The 16,011-nt window shown below is 53.0% G+C and overlaps 1 protein-coding gene across 1 annotated transcript in view; it reads left to right on the top strand.

The window, feature by feature from the left end:
• MYO18B (myosin XVIIIB) overlaps positions 1–13,073 on the top strand; it is a 76,495-nt gene extending 63,422 nt beyond the window's left edge. The window contains exons 39-42 of the mRNA XM_040611869.1: positions 448–581; positions 2,489–2,650; positions 10,140–11,443; positions 12,319–13,073. Of these exons, the coding sequence (XP_040467803.1) occupies positions 448–581; positions 2,489–2,650; positions 10,140–11,442 (1,599 nt within the window). The 3' untranslated portion in view covers position 11,443; positions 12,319–13,073. The remainder of the gene's footprint in view (positions 1–447; positions 582–2,488; positions 2,651–10,139; positions 11,444–12,318) is intronic.
• The last annotated feature ends 2,938 nt before the right edge of the window (positions 13,074–16,011 follow it).

Raw genomic sequence — 16,011 nt, 5'->3', positions numbered from 1 at the left:
GGCTCAGGAAGAAATTATTCTTTACTAACAATCTCCAGGAAGGCTGTTAGTACAATCTGGTGGTGCCTTGGTACAGCCGTGTGCTTACAACCGAGGTCACCCTCCCCTCCCCGGAGTTCAGTTCAGTTTCCGCACAGAAATTGCTGGTGGCTCCTTACATTCTTCCCTGTACTTGGGATGTTTGGCTCACCTCCTCTGAGCCTTTTTCCATTGTGGGAGGTGGTGCTCAGTCACAGAGGGTTCAGCTTCCTTTGCCTCTCTCCTGTTGGAGGAAGTTGCGTTTTGCAAGCTATCACACGTGTAGCAGAGCGCAGCGGGAGGTAGCAAGCCCTGGCAGAGCATAGAGAGCAGGGGGACACACACCTTTAGCAGGTGCCTCGCTCTCCTGCTCCACAGTTTGGGGTGCCATGCTGGGGTGCCAGCACTAACCCAGTGCCGTCCATGCAGGAGCAGCAGCTGGCGGAGCTGGCAGAGGTGCGGCAGGTCCTGCAAGCCGACCTGGGGACCTCCATCCGGCGCATCGCCGATCTGCAGGTGGCCTTGGAGGAGCTGAAATCCAGCGATGAGAGCGATGCGGAGAGGTGAGGCGAGGGGCTGCAAGGGGCTGCAGAGGGGCAGGGTCAGATGCTTTGTGGTGGGGAAGGATGCTGCGTTGTGCAAGGGTGATGCCAGGGTGGCTGTAGCTGCACATCTGCATCTTTGCACATTTTTGGTGCAGCAGCACACGTTTACGAACCAGGAACCTCAGATTAAGGGAAGGTTTCACAAAAAAACTGTCACCCTTAAAATCATAACGTACAGCCCAACTTAAAGTAAGCAAAAGGGGTGGAAACCACTCCGTTCACAAAGCAAGCTCCTGTCCCTAGCAGCACGGCATGCAGCTGTGCGTCAGCAGGTGCCTCAGTACTGGGTTTATTGATTGAAAATCCTGTGCTTTGATCAGCCACAGGAGCTGGGGGCCTGGAGGAACCAGTGAAGCTGGCTGTATTAGGTAGAGGATTTTACTACCAAAAAATGAGAAAAAAATTCAAATGAATTTTTCAGGTGTTATTTCTACAGCCCTTCAATTTTCCCCTCTGCTACACTGCTAAAGGGGCATAGTGACAAATGGAGACAAAGTAGATAAATGCATTAAAAAAAAAAAAAAAAAGCAGAGATGTGCTTGTCACCATGCAGTGAGAGAGATTTTCTTTATGTAGTGATTAAACCAGAGAAGGGTGAGATAGAAACCACGAGCTCAGAAATTCACTCCTTTGTAAAACAAAAGTGATTTCCAACACAATTGACACATTAGCAGGAGGTGAGAAGCGCTTCCCAGCAGGGACCTCCGCAGCTGCTGCGGGCTGGGCGGCGGTGCGGTGCGCGGCGCTACCTGCCCTTCCCCGGTGCGGGCACCCCAGGGATGTGCTGCGAGTGCAAATGCCACGTACGCTGCAGCAGCCCTGATGACTACGGGGGTGCATGCACCGGGTCCCTTTTGCAGCCCAGGGCCTGGCCGGTGCAGGGAGCAGGTCAGGGGGTCTTCAGCCGCGCGACGTGCTGGCACTGCCCCCGCCCCGCTCCCTGCCGCAGCTCTGCCCGGGCTGCGGGGAGCGATGTTCCCTGGCTCAGGCCAAACCCTGCTCTGATCGTGCCAGCCCCCAGAGCAGCCGGCTTTGATGCAGCTGGCCTGGGAATTTCTTCATCTTGTCAGACCCGTGTGGCGGCTTTGGGGAGGCTGTGCAAGCCATCGCTGTGCTGACCCTTTCGTTCTGTCCCTTGCAGCGCGCAGACAGCAGGGGAGTGAGCGAGCCCTGGGGAGCTGCTGGCTGAAGGGCAGGAGCCTGCGCCTGGCTGTGCCGTGGTCACTGACCACCAGCTGCCTGCAGCCTGCCGAGGGCAGGGAGAGGGGCTTTCGGATGCGCTGGCTTCTTGTGCCCCTGCGCCTGGAGACCCACTCACTTTCCCTTTGAGCTCTGTCTGTTAAACCAGCGAGGTGCTCTCACTCCCCCAGGCTGCACTTTGAGAATATGAAGCTGATCTGTGACTCTGAAGGAAAACTGAGATCCTAAAGAATTTCATCTGCTACAGCTGGTCTGGGGGTTCCCGATGGGTGGGCAGGGGTAGCTCCAGGCCCGGGGCAGCCCAGGGGCGCGTAGGGCACAGTGGGGTACCTGGGGTCATACCAGCTCTATCACTGCAGCTCCAGTCCCAGGGCACTGCAGGCAGCAGCGAGGTTTTCCTGCCCACTGGCTACAGGGCACTTATAAAACCGAGGGAAGCAGTTAATGGCAGCAGCACTGGCCCAAGGACCAGGTTATCTGTTACCCGACCTGTGCCAGTGCTCCAAAACAGCCAGAGCAGAGCCTACCAGCTGGAGCTGCCGTTACTGGAGCTGTGAAGGAGCCCCCCGGTCTGTGCTTCACACGTGCCCCAGGACCCCTTCCCAGTGTGACCAGCCCTCTTGCCTGTGCTTGCAGAGCTAACGGGGTATCTCCTCTCCCCACAGGGATGCCTGCTCCAGTGTTGGCTCCACACTCAGTCTGGAGCCTGCAGAGAGCGTCAAGTCCTGGCCGGGTTCATCCACAGGCTGGTCTTCCCTGGTGGGTTCCAACATGTCTGGGAGCCTTTTGGCACAGTCCGTCAGCAGCCGCAGCACCCAAGGCCCAAGGTAAGGGACCCCCAGCCTGTCCTGGGCACAGCCACCTCTGGCAGTGACAGATGCACGGCTGCTCTCCCTGCACGGGGCACCTGCCACCGCTTTCCTCCAGGGAAAACACAGGTGCTTGATGCCAGCTCCAGCATCTTGCAGATGTATGGATGGTAGAAAAATGTCTTGCAGGAGCAAGCCATCACAAAGGTATTTTAAACCCTGCTGTATTTTAATCTTTTTTTTAAAGAAGTGTGAGAGGCAGGAGTAAGCTGCTGACAGCACTGGTTTCTCAGTGTTCAGGCGCAGAGAGGTAGCTGTGGGCATCCTGCCCCATTGGGGTGTCAAGGCAAGGAGCTGTCAGCCCCGGAACTGCTCTCCTGTCACAAGAAGCTTCTGCATGGGCAGACCCTGCAGCCCGGTGGAAGGTGCTGCCTGCTCCCCTGCCTGCTGCCTGCCAGGGGCAGTGGCTGCTTGTGGCCCTTTGAACAGGGAGAACACACGCAGAGCGTGGACCCCATAACTCCCTCAGCAGAGCTGAGTATCCCAAACCGCTATGTATCCTCAGGGGCTCCCACTTGCTCTCTTTGGCTTTTATTTTCCTGTGGAAAAAATCAAGAGGGATCCCATGGCACAGCGAGGAGCACCATGGTGGCACCGCTGCAATGCCTGCACCTGCTTGGGGACAGGGAAGCCCCTGTGGTTCACCGAGGGATGCTGCAGATGCTGGGCCAGGGATGGCGGGCACTTTGGCTGTGCTCCGTTCAGGACATGTGGAAAGGAGCTCAGGAGGTCCGTGGTATTTACGGTCAAAATATCAAATCAAGGAAGGTAGTCGCTGCCACACCAGGATCAGTGAAATGCTAGATGAAAGTCGCTACATCAAAAACATGCTTCAAGCAGTATAATATCCCTTGATGTATTCTCTAGAGATAATTTAAAGAGGCGATGCAGCCTATTTGAGGATTTGTATGCCATATGCTTGCCTTTCACTGGTGAGGAAACAGTCTGCATTTATACAGTTCTAATATAAAATATGTTAATTTTTGACAGTAATGCTAATGGGTTGTGAGGGAGTTGGAGAATGGCCCAAGCACTTGCATGGCCAAACTGTCTCTGCTCAGCTCCTGCAGAGCCACCCCGGGGTGCTCGGCAGCAGGGCTTCTCGGGGCTGAGTGGGTGCCCAGGTGTCCAGCCCGAACTGGAGCCGTATTGCCCAGCTGCCCGTCAGAAGGACCCTCCAGCCCACAGACAAAGCTCTGTTTTACAGCCATCCCCAGTGCCATAGCAATTGCCAGGATGAGTTTTGAAAAGCCCTGTAAATCAGGGCCTGGTAGGTGCATCTCAGAAGGGAGGTGATGGGGATGGAGAGCGTTGGGTCTCTTTGGAAGCTTGGGAGAGCAGAGATGGAGCAGAGACGGAGCTTGGAGTCCTGGGGCCAGGAGCCATGCAGGGCTGAAGTGGCTCCAGACAACATCATCCCCACGGAGGGAAGGTGATTTCTCTATTTTGCATGCAAAGATCTGCAGAACACTAGCTTTCTAACAAAGAAAAGCACATTTTTTTGCATAATGCATGACCTATAACATGGATTGACATGGGACGTGGTGTTAGCCTGCAGTGCACACAGGTGCAAAGATAGACCAGCCGAATTCAGGGCAGGCAGGGCTGTCAGTACCCCTGCCTGCAGCCTGACGCGGGGCCTCCCTGCCACACTGCTTTCCCAGGAATGTTGTATCAGGACATACATCACTATTTTCCCAGCTTTTCCCCCCATTTCCCCCAGAACCAGGGTGAGGGCCGGGCTGATGCTAAGTACAGCTCTCTGCAGCATCCCCTTGCTCCCTGTTTGTGTGCAGGTCCATAGGCAGATGCTCCAAGCTGAGAGCGCTTGATAGGGTTTGCATACTGCCATTTCATTGCAGACATTAGCATTAAACTCCCTGCTCTGGTTCTGGTGAGATCTGTTCCCACTGCATTCACCTGCTTTGTACAGTAAAATAACTATTGCCGGAATTAGTTTTCTGAAGAGCAAGTTCCCCTGGCAGCGGACACCTTGGGTATGCTGCAGCAGTTTGAAGCAGTCCATTGCTGATAAAAGGCAGAGTTTAAGAGCAGTCTGGCAGGGACCCGTGGGGAGGTGATGGGTGAGAGCTCTGACAGCAGCCAGTCGAGCTCCTCTGGGACCCCACACCGCACCCCAGCACCCATCAGTGAAGTATTTCCTAAATGCTGCTTAGGAGTCTTTGGTCTGAATGACCCAACTCTGAGCATAGATGAATGGCAGCACAACAAGACTTACGGCTAATGTAATATTTCTGATGTACAATACACTGGATTTATAGTAAAAGGGCAGGTATGGAGGCTGGACTGACCATGGCCATTGTGACAGGCAATTTGTGCCTGGAAATAGTGTGACAATCCGCCTCCATCCTGGGGTCATGAAGGGCTGAATTACAAATCCTGGTGCAGTAGCAGTGTTTGGCTTCAGCTAATCTAAGATGGAAATATTAGCAAGGAGGCTATATGAAATGCAAACAAACAGACAATGAGACTGGTAAGGTAATAAAAATGAGATCAGTGAAACGAGCTCTTCCTTATTAAGATTCCTTTGTCTTACACAAGCACCCAGTAATGAAAAATGAATCGTCCTAGCATTCGCTTCTCGGCACTACATATGGGATATTTGCTGAACAAACAGCTGCCAAAAGCCAGAGGAAAGCACAGAAGGCTGTTATCATCAGTGTAGCGTACAGGAATGAGAGATTTGATTAACGTTTTCTTTAATTCTCTGCTATCTAAATGCTTGTACAAAATGGTGGCCAGCAGGGCTAAGACTCAGTAAATATGACACATTGCAGAGCTGGAATAAGCTATCATTATTTTTATTAAGAAGACAACTCAAAATTTTATGCGTTTCTTCTGCCCCTCGCCAGGCAGGGCAGGGTTGCATTGCGGTAGAGGGGCTGATCCCGCAGTGCAGGCAGGGAATGGACCCGCGGCACAGGGCCCTGCCTCTCAGTCCCTGCATCCCATGGCACCGCAGCATCCCCAGCCCTGGCATCACCCCGGCATCCTCCCCCTTCTGCTTCAGTTCACAAAATCAGGAGCCCAAGTGCCAAGGCTGGTGGGGATCCGACACGTTTATTTTTAAACATTATCATGTCAAGAGCAAATCATTTGGGAAACTGGGAGCTCTTCTGTAGATGACGGCGTGACAAGAAAATCCTCTTCTGACAGAAATTAGGCCAGTCTCTTTTCTCTCGCTGAAATGGAATTGTCTTGGCTTTATTTATGAGCTACCAGGAAAAGCATCTGAGCCACACTTTCATTCCTGGTCATGTGTTGCAATGCATGTGTGGATTTTATTGTATAAATTATTTCAACTAGCGTAATTGTAATCATGTTAATTGCTATGTAATCTTCACTAATTATTGTTGTATGTCATTTGCTTTGGTGTGAATGGCATATTGCAGAACTCTGTTTGGCTTACAGATGCCTTCCGAGTTCTGCATTGGGCCCCTGCTTTTGCTTTTGGCTCAGGAAAACCATCCCCTCTGATGCTGAGGCAAGGAGCGGAGTTTTGCTGGGCAGCTGCAGTGTGCTCACGGTCCTGCCCCCTCCAGCATCACCCACCACCGGGGCTGCCGGGGCTCCCAAGGGTTATTCCAAGCCCTGGGAGTTGTTGCCAACATGCTAGCCCTTAGCCTGGGATTAGCCAGAGGATGCTGCAGGATGGGACAGGACCATCTCACACTTGTGCTCTGCCTTGTGAGAAGGCCTGAGTATGGCCAAGAGAAGATTAGCCATGATTTTTGGGTTGTTTCTTTTTCTTTTTTGGTAGCCATCAGGGTATGGTTAAAGGAGCACATGATGAGGATAGGGTGCTGCTACAGCGGTGGGCACAGCTTGACCAGTGACAGGGTATGGCAGCCCAGCAGTAGCACCAGCTCCAGCCTCTGGGCTTGTTCCATCGGAAACTTGTTGCATAGGAGAAATTACCTTGTGGTCCCCAGGCTCCTTTTCCTGAAAGTAATTAGTTGAAATTGAGTGTGATTTCAGCGCACCTGTGGCAGAGGAGCAGGGGCTGGTGCCCCCACATGTGCTGGGCACACCACAGCGGTGGCTGGTGCTGGGGTGGGCAGCAGCTTGAAGCTGTCATGTGGGGGTCTCCAGAGGTGGGCAAAGCAGGTTTTGGCTTCCTAGGAAGGGAAGCAATAATGGGTGTTGCTAGAAGGACCTGAGTGGTTTAGATGCTGGAAAGCAAGAGGAAAAGCATCAAAAGTGGAGATATTCATGTAGTGTTTCCCCACCACACGGTACTTTTGCTACTAGTATAAACATTTTAATTTAAAATTCATTTACATTTTCATTTAAAATGCAATCAGGCCCCACGTGCTCACCAGGCAGCTGATGCTGCTCGGGGTTAACACACCACAACCCTGGCACCGATGTGCCGGCGCCGGCACCGCATGCACTGACCATGGGCTGATGAGCCATGTCCGGAGAGCTGCGGCTTCCCCAGAGGAACCAGCCCTTTCCCTGGCATGTGCAGTTGGGTTTCACTTAATGAATGTGGCTAATACGAACTGTTGGGACAGACAAGGATGGAGGGGGTGGTTTTGGACTTCAGCTATTTTGCTGAAAACCAGGACATGGAGAGCGTGGGCATGAGATGCTCCATTACGCAGATGGTCCCTGCTTGGACCCAGGGGGCTGCAGGGCCTCGGCAGCCGGACTCTTACTAGCCGTGGGAGCTGGAGGAAATCCTGTGTTTGCAGCTTTCACTCCATTTCAGGCTCTAAAGATTTTCATAAAAATGCTAACTGTCCATCATACGGAACAGGACAATAAATAGTGGCGTGTAAATTGTTCATGTTCACAGTCCATTAGTGTTTCTTACCTCTCCAGCTCACTTTTATCTCAGCCTTAAAAACCAAATAAAAACATTGAAGCTGGCTGTTTAATTTATGAAAGGCGGTCATGCAGCAGTCAGTTTACAGTATTATTTGGAAATGTGGAGAGTGATTGGAGCAATTTCCGTACAAGTTCTCTTGGAAGGATTACACCAGTTATTTAGGTAAAATGCAATTTAAGTTCATAAAAACCAGCATTATCGAAATGTCTCAAACTATTAATCAGCTTCGATGGTTCAGCAACATCAAGTGCTGTGGCATGGGGTAATGCTGCAGGTTGCTGTGTTTGAGGGAGTTTAAATCTCTGGTTAATTCATTTTGCATTAAATAATCCAGTGGGTTAGGCTCTTTTAATGAGCTACAGGCGCGTGGCATGGAGGTTAGTGCTGGGGCCAGGCAGGCACCCCTGTGCCCTGGGCTGTGCCAGTGGGCACGGGGGATCTGAAGGCCCTCCATGACCCCATCATTCCTGCAGTCGCTTGTGTTTCCCAGCCGTGGAGTTTGTCTTCAACCCATCTCGGCACGTAAATTATTTCACGGGTCAGCAGAGCCTGGTCCGAACTGGTCCCACATGGTGGCTGGATCATCTGCTCTCTCCCCGTTCCCATGGCAACACCAGCATTCCCAGGGCAGGATGCTTCATTACCAGTGATGTAAAACTTGACCACTGCTTCTGCATCTCAAAGCCTGCTGGCCTCCCAGAGATGTATTTATATTTAGGCTCCGCTGCTTTACTCTGCCCTTCACTGTCTTTTTCCCTCCTCCTTTCTTTCTCAGACAAATTCAAGTCCCGACAGCCTTCTCATTAAAGCCAATACCAGACCCCCCTTGGCTGAGCAATGGTGGGGGTATCTGTGAGTGGGGATAATCTGCCGACGGTGCTGGCAGCTGCCATCACTGGGTGCAGACTTTGTCAAAACGCATCACTCGCAGGCGCCTACGCTCCCCAGCTCACCGGCAAGCGGCTGCGTGCGAGCAGCCTATAGATAGTAACTGGCTATCATTGATCTAAAGCGATGGACCGAGGAGAGACACAGTGCAGCTCAGCAGAGCGCCTGCTCCGCTTCAGATCTATCCTGGCAAAGAGGACCCTTTGTCTTTCCCTACAGTGGGACAGGCAGAAAATCCAGTTTTTCAGCCCTTCAAGCCAATGTAGGTGCTGGTGGGGGGGATGTAAAGTGTCACACTGGGAGCTCAGTGTCACTGAGCCCACTGGTGATTGCAGCCCCTCCTCATCTCCATGCATCAGCTGCACAAGGAAGGGGACAGGCTTGGTGCAAAGAAGCCCTTTCTGGCAGCCTGCACATGCCAGGAGCCTGCTGCTTGGGAGCAGCTTCAGAAGCTGAACAGGCACTACATTGGCATCCTGTGGTGCCCAAGGAGATGTTCCCAAGCTCCTGTCCTGGCTTGTGGGTGCTCAATGCCATCAAACGCTTTGCGGATGGACAAGCAGGATTTGGGGGAAGGCAGGACCATCTTTTGCTCCTGCCACCATGTCCCTGTCCTGCTCAGCAAGTGGCTGCTGCAGGGGTGGGAACAGTGTCACCACAGCGGTCCCAAAGCAGCTCTTGCAGCTCTGTGGTGAGGAGCAGGGGTTAAATCAGGAAAAGCAGCTGGCTGGCAGGGCTCCTCCTGGGCATCGCCTCTCGGCACCATGTGCTGGTCCCAGCCGCAGACCTGCTGTGTGCTACTCTGCCCTCAGCACAGAGGGGCGTGCATTATTAGTAGTATTAGTATTGGTGTTAAAAACATTAACAGTATTATTGGTAACATTACTATTATTAACTTTATTATTGTTATTGCCCTTTCTGCTGCTCTACATATGCACTCTGCACAAGCTGCAATCCCGGTAGCAAGAGCAACATTCTGCCTGTGCTGAGCCAGTGCCGTCCCAAATCTGGCACCATGTTCTGGCTGAATCAGCCCTGCAGACTGGCCACCAGCCTGCTGATTGAGGGCTGCGTGTCCTGGGGACGGTGTCCTGCTGTGACGGTAACCAGTGTGGCTCCTCTTTGGTGAGTGGAGGTGGAGCCCACACGGTTCCTGCATCAGCCCTTGTTTGCAGGGCAGGGGTCCCATCTCCGCACATCACTTCTGTCAGTCACTTGTCAATGAGCAGCCCCTGGCCAGGTGGCATTTGGCTCTTGCAGTTCAACAATCCTTCTCCCTTCACAGCATCAGCCTGGTTGAAACATGCCCTGCAATAATGTTAAGATGTATTCGGGGTTCTCTGTGAACTGGTTTCATAAAATTTTAGTGAATAACCTTTGGCTTTGTCAGAAATAAAGTAAATCCTACGTATTGCTATAATCTGTCAAGAAAAAAGGACATTTGGAGATATGTCTTGGTTTGGCAGAGATAAAGTTGGTCACGCCACACACCCTACACTGTGGATATAGCAGGGTTAGCTGACCTAGAATTATTTAAGATAAAATCTTTGGGCATTGCCCAACTGCTTAGTGTAGCAGAGGGAGTTTATTCTGAGACTACCATGCCAATACTGGCTTTTTGCTGCTCAGCCTTGTCCTTGCTGAATGACATTATGGACACTGGAAATCATGCAGCTTAAACTAATGCCAACATCTGTTTTTTAGGGTGAACAGAGACACCAAGGAACCAGTGCTGAGCCGGCTGGCTTCTTCCCAGAGTTCTGCCAGGTCCGTCGATCCTGCGGATCTGGGGAGGATGACGAGTCCCTTGCTTGGTGCTAGAAGACGGGAGTATGGAAAACCTCTGGCAGATGAAGAGGAGCTGGAGAGCCCAAAAAAGCCCGAGGACAGGATAGGAGAGATGTCCCCATCAGTGCTGCGGCGTAGGACCTCCCCTGCCCCGGACACGAGGTTCCCCAGCCCACTGTCTCCAACGGTGCCAAGGAAGAGAGGGCTCTCCCCAGTGTCAGGGATGGTGCCCAGCTCCTCGGCTGCCCTCTCTGAGTATGTGGAGGAGCTGCGGCGGCAGCGGGGAGTGGAACGGGAGCAAGGGCACCTGGCGCTGGGTGACACCTCTCCCCTCCCCATTTACCGCACCACTGGTGCTGCAGCCCTGCGGCGCTGCAGAGCTTTCCCAGCGGTGGAGGAGTCCCTGGGGAAGCTGGATGGGAATCAGCTGAGGGAAGGTGAAGAAGCAGGCACCAGCCTTGTGCGCTCCTCCAGCTTGCGGAGCATGGCCTCGGAACCGGCTGAGCAGGCACGCTCCCCAGTGCTGAAAAGAGCATCAAAGTTTGGCTCCTATGACTCCCTCCTGCAAACCCTCGATGGCTCCGGCCGCCAGCCAGGCTCTTCAACTGCAGGAACGGAGGTGCTGGGCACACTGCGGCCGAGCTCCTGGAGGAGCTGCCTGGAGCCTTCGGTGGAAGATGTGGAGGTGGGAAGGGGCTCTGGGGGGCCCTTGGGCTCACCATCCAGCGACAGGCTGGGTGAGGGGAAGGGGAGCAGCTACCCCTTCAGCTGGCGAATACCCACCCTCAACTATGAGAGGAAAACCAACATCGACTTCGATGACTTCGTCCCGGCCATTCGCAAATCCCGCTCCACCAGCAGCCTGGCCAAGCCTGGGAGGGACAGAAAGGACGGCCACCGGCCCCTCACTGTCCGCTTCGAGGATGAGGCTATAGCAGGCAGCTCAGCATCCTCCGAGACAAAGGGCACAGTCAAGCGCAGCCCAGCCCCCCGGGAGGACCCTGGGGACCTCTCCGATTCCTCCTTATCCTCTGGCTCCCTCCTTTCCTCCTGTAGCGCTGACAGCATCAAACGCCGGCCGCAGCCCCAGAGAGGGGACGGGGAGGGTTGCAGCAGCAAAGCCAGCACCCAGAGCAGCGGGGCAAGCCACCGGGCAGAAGCAGAAGGGAAGGAAGATGATGTCACCAGCATCATGAGGAAGTATCTGGGAAAAGACTAAGGTAACTGTACTGAGCTGCTGCCTGGCACTAGCTCAGAGCAGTGGTGGCAGGTTTGCAGTGCTGGCCCTAAGCCGCTGCCCCTCCAGCCCATGCAGTGCTTGCACTGATGCTGTGGTGTGCATGAGGACAGGGTGCCCTAGGCCAGCGGGAGTCCCCATGTCCCCTGTCCAGCATGCTAGAGCAGTCCAGGGCAGGGGAGGCACTGGCCCAGCTTCAGCCTCAGTGCCCCACTGTGCTTTCCGCTCTGCTGCAGCTGGGATGGTGCCAGGGATGCCCTGCAGGGTATGCAGCACTGGGGACCCCTTGCCTTCTTCTTGCCCACTTTAAAGCTGCAGAGGGGTGGGCAAAGGGGATGCTGCTGGTGCTGGGGCCAGCCCCACAGTTGACCACAACACTGCTGGGTTCCCTTGGCATGCTGGTTTCCTGAAAATAGTGTCCCCCAGTTCCTACCTTGCCACCCAGAAGACACATCTTCCTGAGCCCTGCTGAGCACTCCTCCTGGTGCCCGTGCTGGTTTGGTTAATTTGACATTCACTTTGGCTGGATGCTGGAGGTCATACCCCCGTCAGAGGAGGGGGCTCCCACCTGGATCAGGCGTGTTTCTCCCAGTTAGCAAGTGCCTCTGACAACCACTTGGATCCAATGTCTGTATCACAACTGACACTTCAAGAATTAGGATTTATTACTGCAATCCAGGTTTGAAAGCAAAGTCCCTAATGAATGCAGCACAACTGTAATTAAGTGTTTAAAATAGATTAGAAAAACATTTTGTAAAACCATTGCCTTTAGACTAACTTACTGGATGTCAAGCTGTGACCAAATTGACTAAGCCAACACAAGAAGGGAGCGTGTGTTAATAAAACATTTCTTTCCAGGAAGCACAATTTGCATAATGAAACGTCCCACTTTCTCCAGACTTGGTTTCAATAAACTGTAGCAACTGGCCTCGGTGCTGCACCAAGCAGGGAGCCACGACCGAACTGCTTCCCCGCTCCTTTGGAAGAGCACCTGATAGGAAACACATAATTTAAGCCGAGACTGAAAGTGGCTCCCCAAAAGTCATGCGACGGTTTTACAGACAATGGGACTTTTTTTTTTTGTTTCTAAACATACCTTGGTTTCTTTGTGCTCCTGCCCTGTTTCCATTACCACAGCTTTGCTCAGGGCCAGCCGCGGGGACAAGGGACTTTCTTGTTCTCCTGCAGTTGTTTGACTCAGGAGTTGGTGCTGTAATTAAGACCCAGCGGCTGCCATAAATGCCTGATAACGTGCTGTGCTGGCCAGGGGAAGGCCACGCTATAAAGAGCTGGAGGAACACCAAACCCCTTTTTAACCCAGAAGGTGCAGCCCAGACATCTCAACCCATGCACCACTGCTCAGAAATCAGCTGAAGGGTCAAAGGATGCTTTTGGCTCTTGGTGTGACACCCAGCAACAGCAGAGCTCTGAAGCTTTTATAATTCCGTAGATATTTGAAAACAGATCCGTATGTACTTTCACGGTTCCTGCCTGTTTGGGACATCTGGGCACACACCACTGGCGTGCAAGGCAGCACTGCCGTGTGTGTGGCAGTGGGAGGCCGTATTCGATGTCTGCTTGGTTTTTACACAATAAAATACTTGCTTCTTTGACACGAGTCTCTTTCTGTCTTTCCTTTCCCCGCAGCTCTGTGGAAGCTCCCCCCCAACCCCCATGGCTAGGGTCTTCTCACTGGAGACCCTGCCAGCTTCCCTATCTCTACACTTACAAAAAGCTCTTTTTTTCAGCTTCAATCTTCTTTCCTAGAAGCGATCGAAACTTACTCAGTTATCAGAGGGCTGTGGCAAAATTATACAGGTATGTGAACAAATCTCTCCTTTCCGTCAGTAATTTTGAAGTAATTTGCTCGACTGGGAAATTTGCACTAATTCGCACAACCTCGTTGGACCTCCCGGGGAAGCCACAGTGCAGTGGCTGCTTGAAAAGGCAAATTGGGCAGTTTTCAGCACTTTGGTTTGCCTTTTGGATTTTTTACATTCTTTTCTAATTTAAACCAAAGCCTTGCAGCAAGAACCATTTTCCTTGTCACAGATGAATGCAAAGCGTCCGGATGGGGGTTGACATCAGCAGTTTGCTTTGCCGCCCATAGGCTGTCAGCAATTCCCAGCAATTCTTCGATCCCAGCTCTGTCAGCAGCCCGGCAGGCAGGAGGCAGCTGTGCACAGGGTGACACTCCCTGTGCTTCCAGGTCTCCCTTTTGCAATGTTCAACTCATACAAGATGACAGCAAATGAAAAAATTGCCGCTAATTAGTTTAATATTGGCCTTTCTAATGATTCTGCTATTTCTGGGGGGAAAAAAAGCAATGCATTTTGTGGCTCTTACATGTCTCAGCACCACCATGCTGGCACACATTTGGCCATGTGCCACAGCTGGGTACGTGTGTTTGGGGGGTGGTCAGATCCTGCCCGTCGCTGGCTGGCAGTTCAGCACCCTGGGCTGCTGGTGGTGGTGCTAGGGAAGTAAAGCGGCACTGGGAGGGCTGGGCTGGGTGGGTGGCCCTGGGCTGGGACACCCCGTGTGCTTTGCTCCTTGCAGCGAGTCCTGCTCCCCAGAGGGATTTCATGCTCCTTTGGGCAGGGACGGGCATCCCCTGGGGTCAGATTCAGACCACAACAGCAACCACCACCCCCCATGCCAAGACCCGGTGTGGCCCGGCCGTCAGGACTGTGCTTCACCTTTCCCGACTGCTCATAGATGGGCATCATGGCACATGCAATGAAGGTGGTTTATTCCTGATGTTTATCCAGACACACACTTGGCATTGGGAAGTGAGGGGCCAGCTTTTGGCACTGCAGCGCGTTCACGGGGGCCCTGCAGAGCTTGGCTGTTAGCGGCACCTTCAGTGAGCACGGTCCGTTCTCTCGGTGCAATCCCAGTCAGAAAGCCTGTGTACAGCTTGGGGCTTTTAAAAGCTTTTTTTTTCCCTTGAAACTGGCAAACTGGAGTGTGCCGTGCTGTCATTGCACTCCCTGCAATTTCACAAATTAAGTGAAAGGCAGCTTTTCCCCAGTTCTCTCTGCATAAAGTATGCAACTTAAAGGAAAAAAATAGTTTACAAAAATCCTGTACTCCCTTCTGTGCTTTCAGATGAAAAAAGAAAAATCACAGATTGTGTCGTTTGGAAGAGATATCTTCATGATCTGCCCTTCCAACTTGTCTGGAATTTTTTAATGGTATATTCGAACAAACAGTTCCAGGAAAAATCTTGCAGAGCAGCACTGGCTGAGCTGGGCAGGAATGGGAACTTTTTCCCAATGAACTTCTCAGTCTGAATGATGCTGAACCTGGCCTCACTCCCCCTAAACTGCTCTGCTCGGGGGAATTACTGCGGGGATGTGTTGCAGAGGGAAATTGTCTGCTTGGGCAGGAGGTCCTGCCTGCCTGTCTCCTGCCTTGGTGTGCAAAGCTGATGGGAGCAGGATTGATGCTGGCTGTCCTGGGAGCCATCAGCAAGACCCGCTTCAGACATGGGATAAGGAGGAAACCACTGGGATCACCTGGACGCTGCTGCAGCTCTAACAGGCTCTTGTGTGTCCTGAAAAAATGTGTGATTATATCCAGCACTGGTGGCATATTGCATCTGGTCCTGAGTGCTGGCCCCGCTGGCAATGGCTTTGTAAATGAAACTGTGACCAGAGGCTCTGGAGTCGAGTGATGCTCTTGGAGCCTCCAGAGAAATACAAAAGCTGGAAAAAAGATGCAGTGCAACTGCGAACAAATCACTGCCTGCCTGCACTGGGGCTCCGAGCCGGAGCTGCCGGCAGGCCCCCTGGAGCACCGGACGCTTGCGGGTGGGGGTGAAGGCTGAGTCCCCCCTGCCGAGGCCACAGTGGGTGTGGGGGTGGCTGGGGCAGGGGCTGCAGTGGGGGGACGTGCCACACAAGACCAGCACACAGCATTGGGGGAGGGCAGCCATGCAGCTGCTCACTGCAAGGAATATCTATATGTGTGTGCCGTTGGTAGGACTCATTAATTGTCCAAACGAGCTGGGCAAGCCGATATAATCAGATTAAAGTTCAGTGCAGCAGCAGCACTGACGTGGTGGGCATGTCAGGCTCCCACGGCCCTGGGCAGGCTGCTCTCCTGGCATGGGAGACAGAGCAAGCCCGTGCTGTTGGAGAGATGGGAAACATGGGGCAGGACAAGGATCGAGGCTGAAGGCAGATGGACAAGCAGAAGGAGCATTGCAGCATGGCTTCCTCCCACAGCATCACAGCTCTGTCACTTCTGCTCCTTCCCTGCAGCACATGGCGCTGGAGGGACATGCTAGCGCCTGCAAGAGCGGGGTCTGCAGGTAATGGGACCCCCAGCTCACCCAGCGCCGACTGGTGGCACCAACAGGCAGGGACACTGGTGGCCCTTGGAGGAAGGGACACCCCAAAGGGCACCCAGTGCTCGTGCCAGAAGGCCAGCCCTGCTTAGCTTCGCCACCACTTTTGGCCTCTGAAGTCTGACCTACAAACGCTGGCTGGATGAGGTGTCGGTTTGAAGTTCATTTTTAATCTAATCTCAAAACGCTACATAAAT

This window comes from Falco naumanni, chromosome 1 (genome assembly GCF_017639655.2).
Source record: "Falco naumanni isolate bFalNau1 chromosome 1, bFalNau1.pat, whole genome shotgun sequence".
Lineage (NCBI taxonomy): Eukaryota > Metazoa > Chordata > Aves > Falconiformes > Falconidae > Falco > Falco naumanni.
Note: the sequence above shows the minus strand (reverse complement) of the source record. Positions and strands in the feature narration are given on the sequence as shown.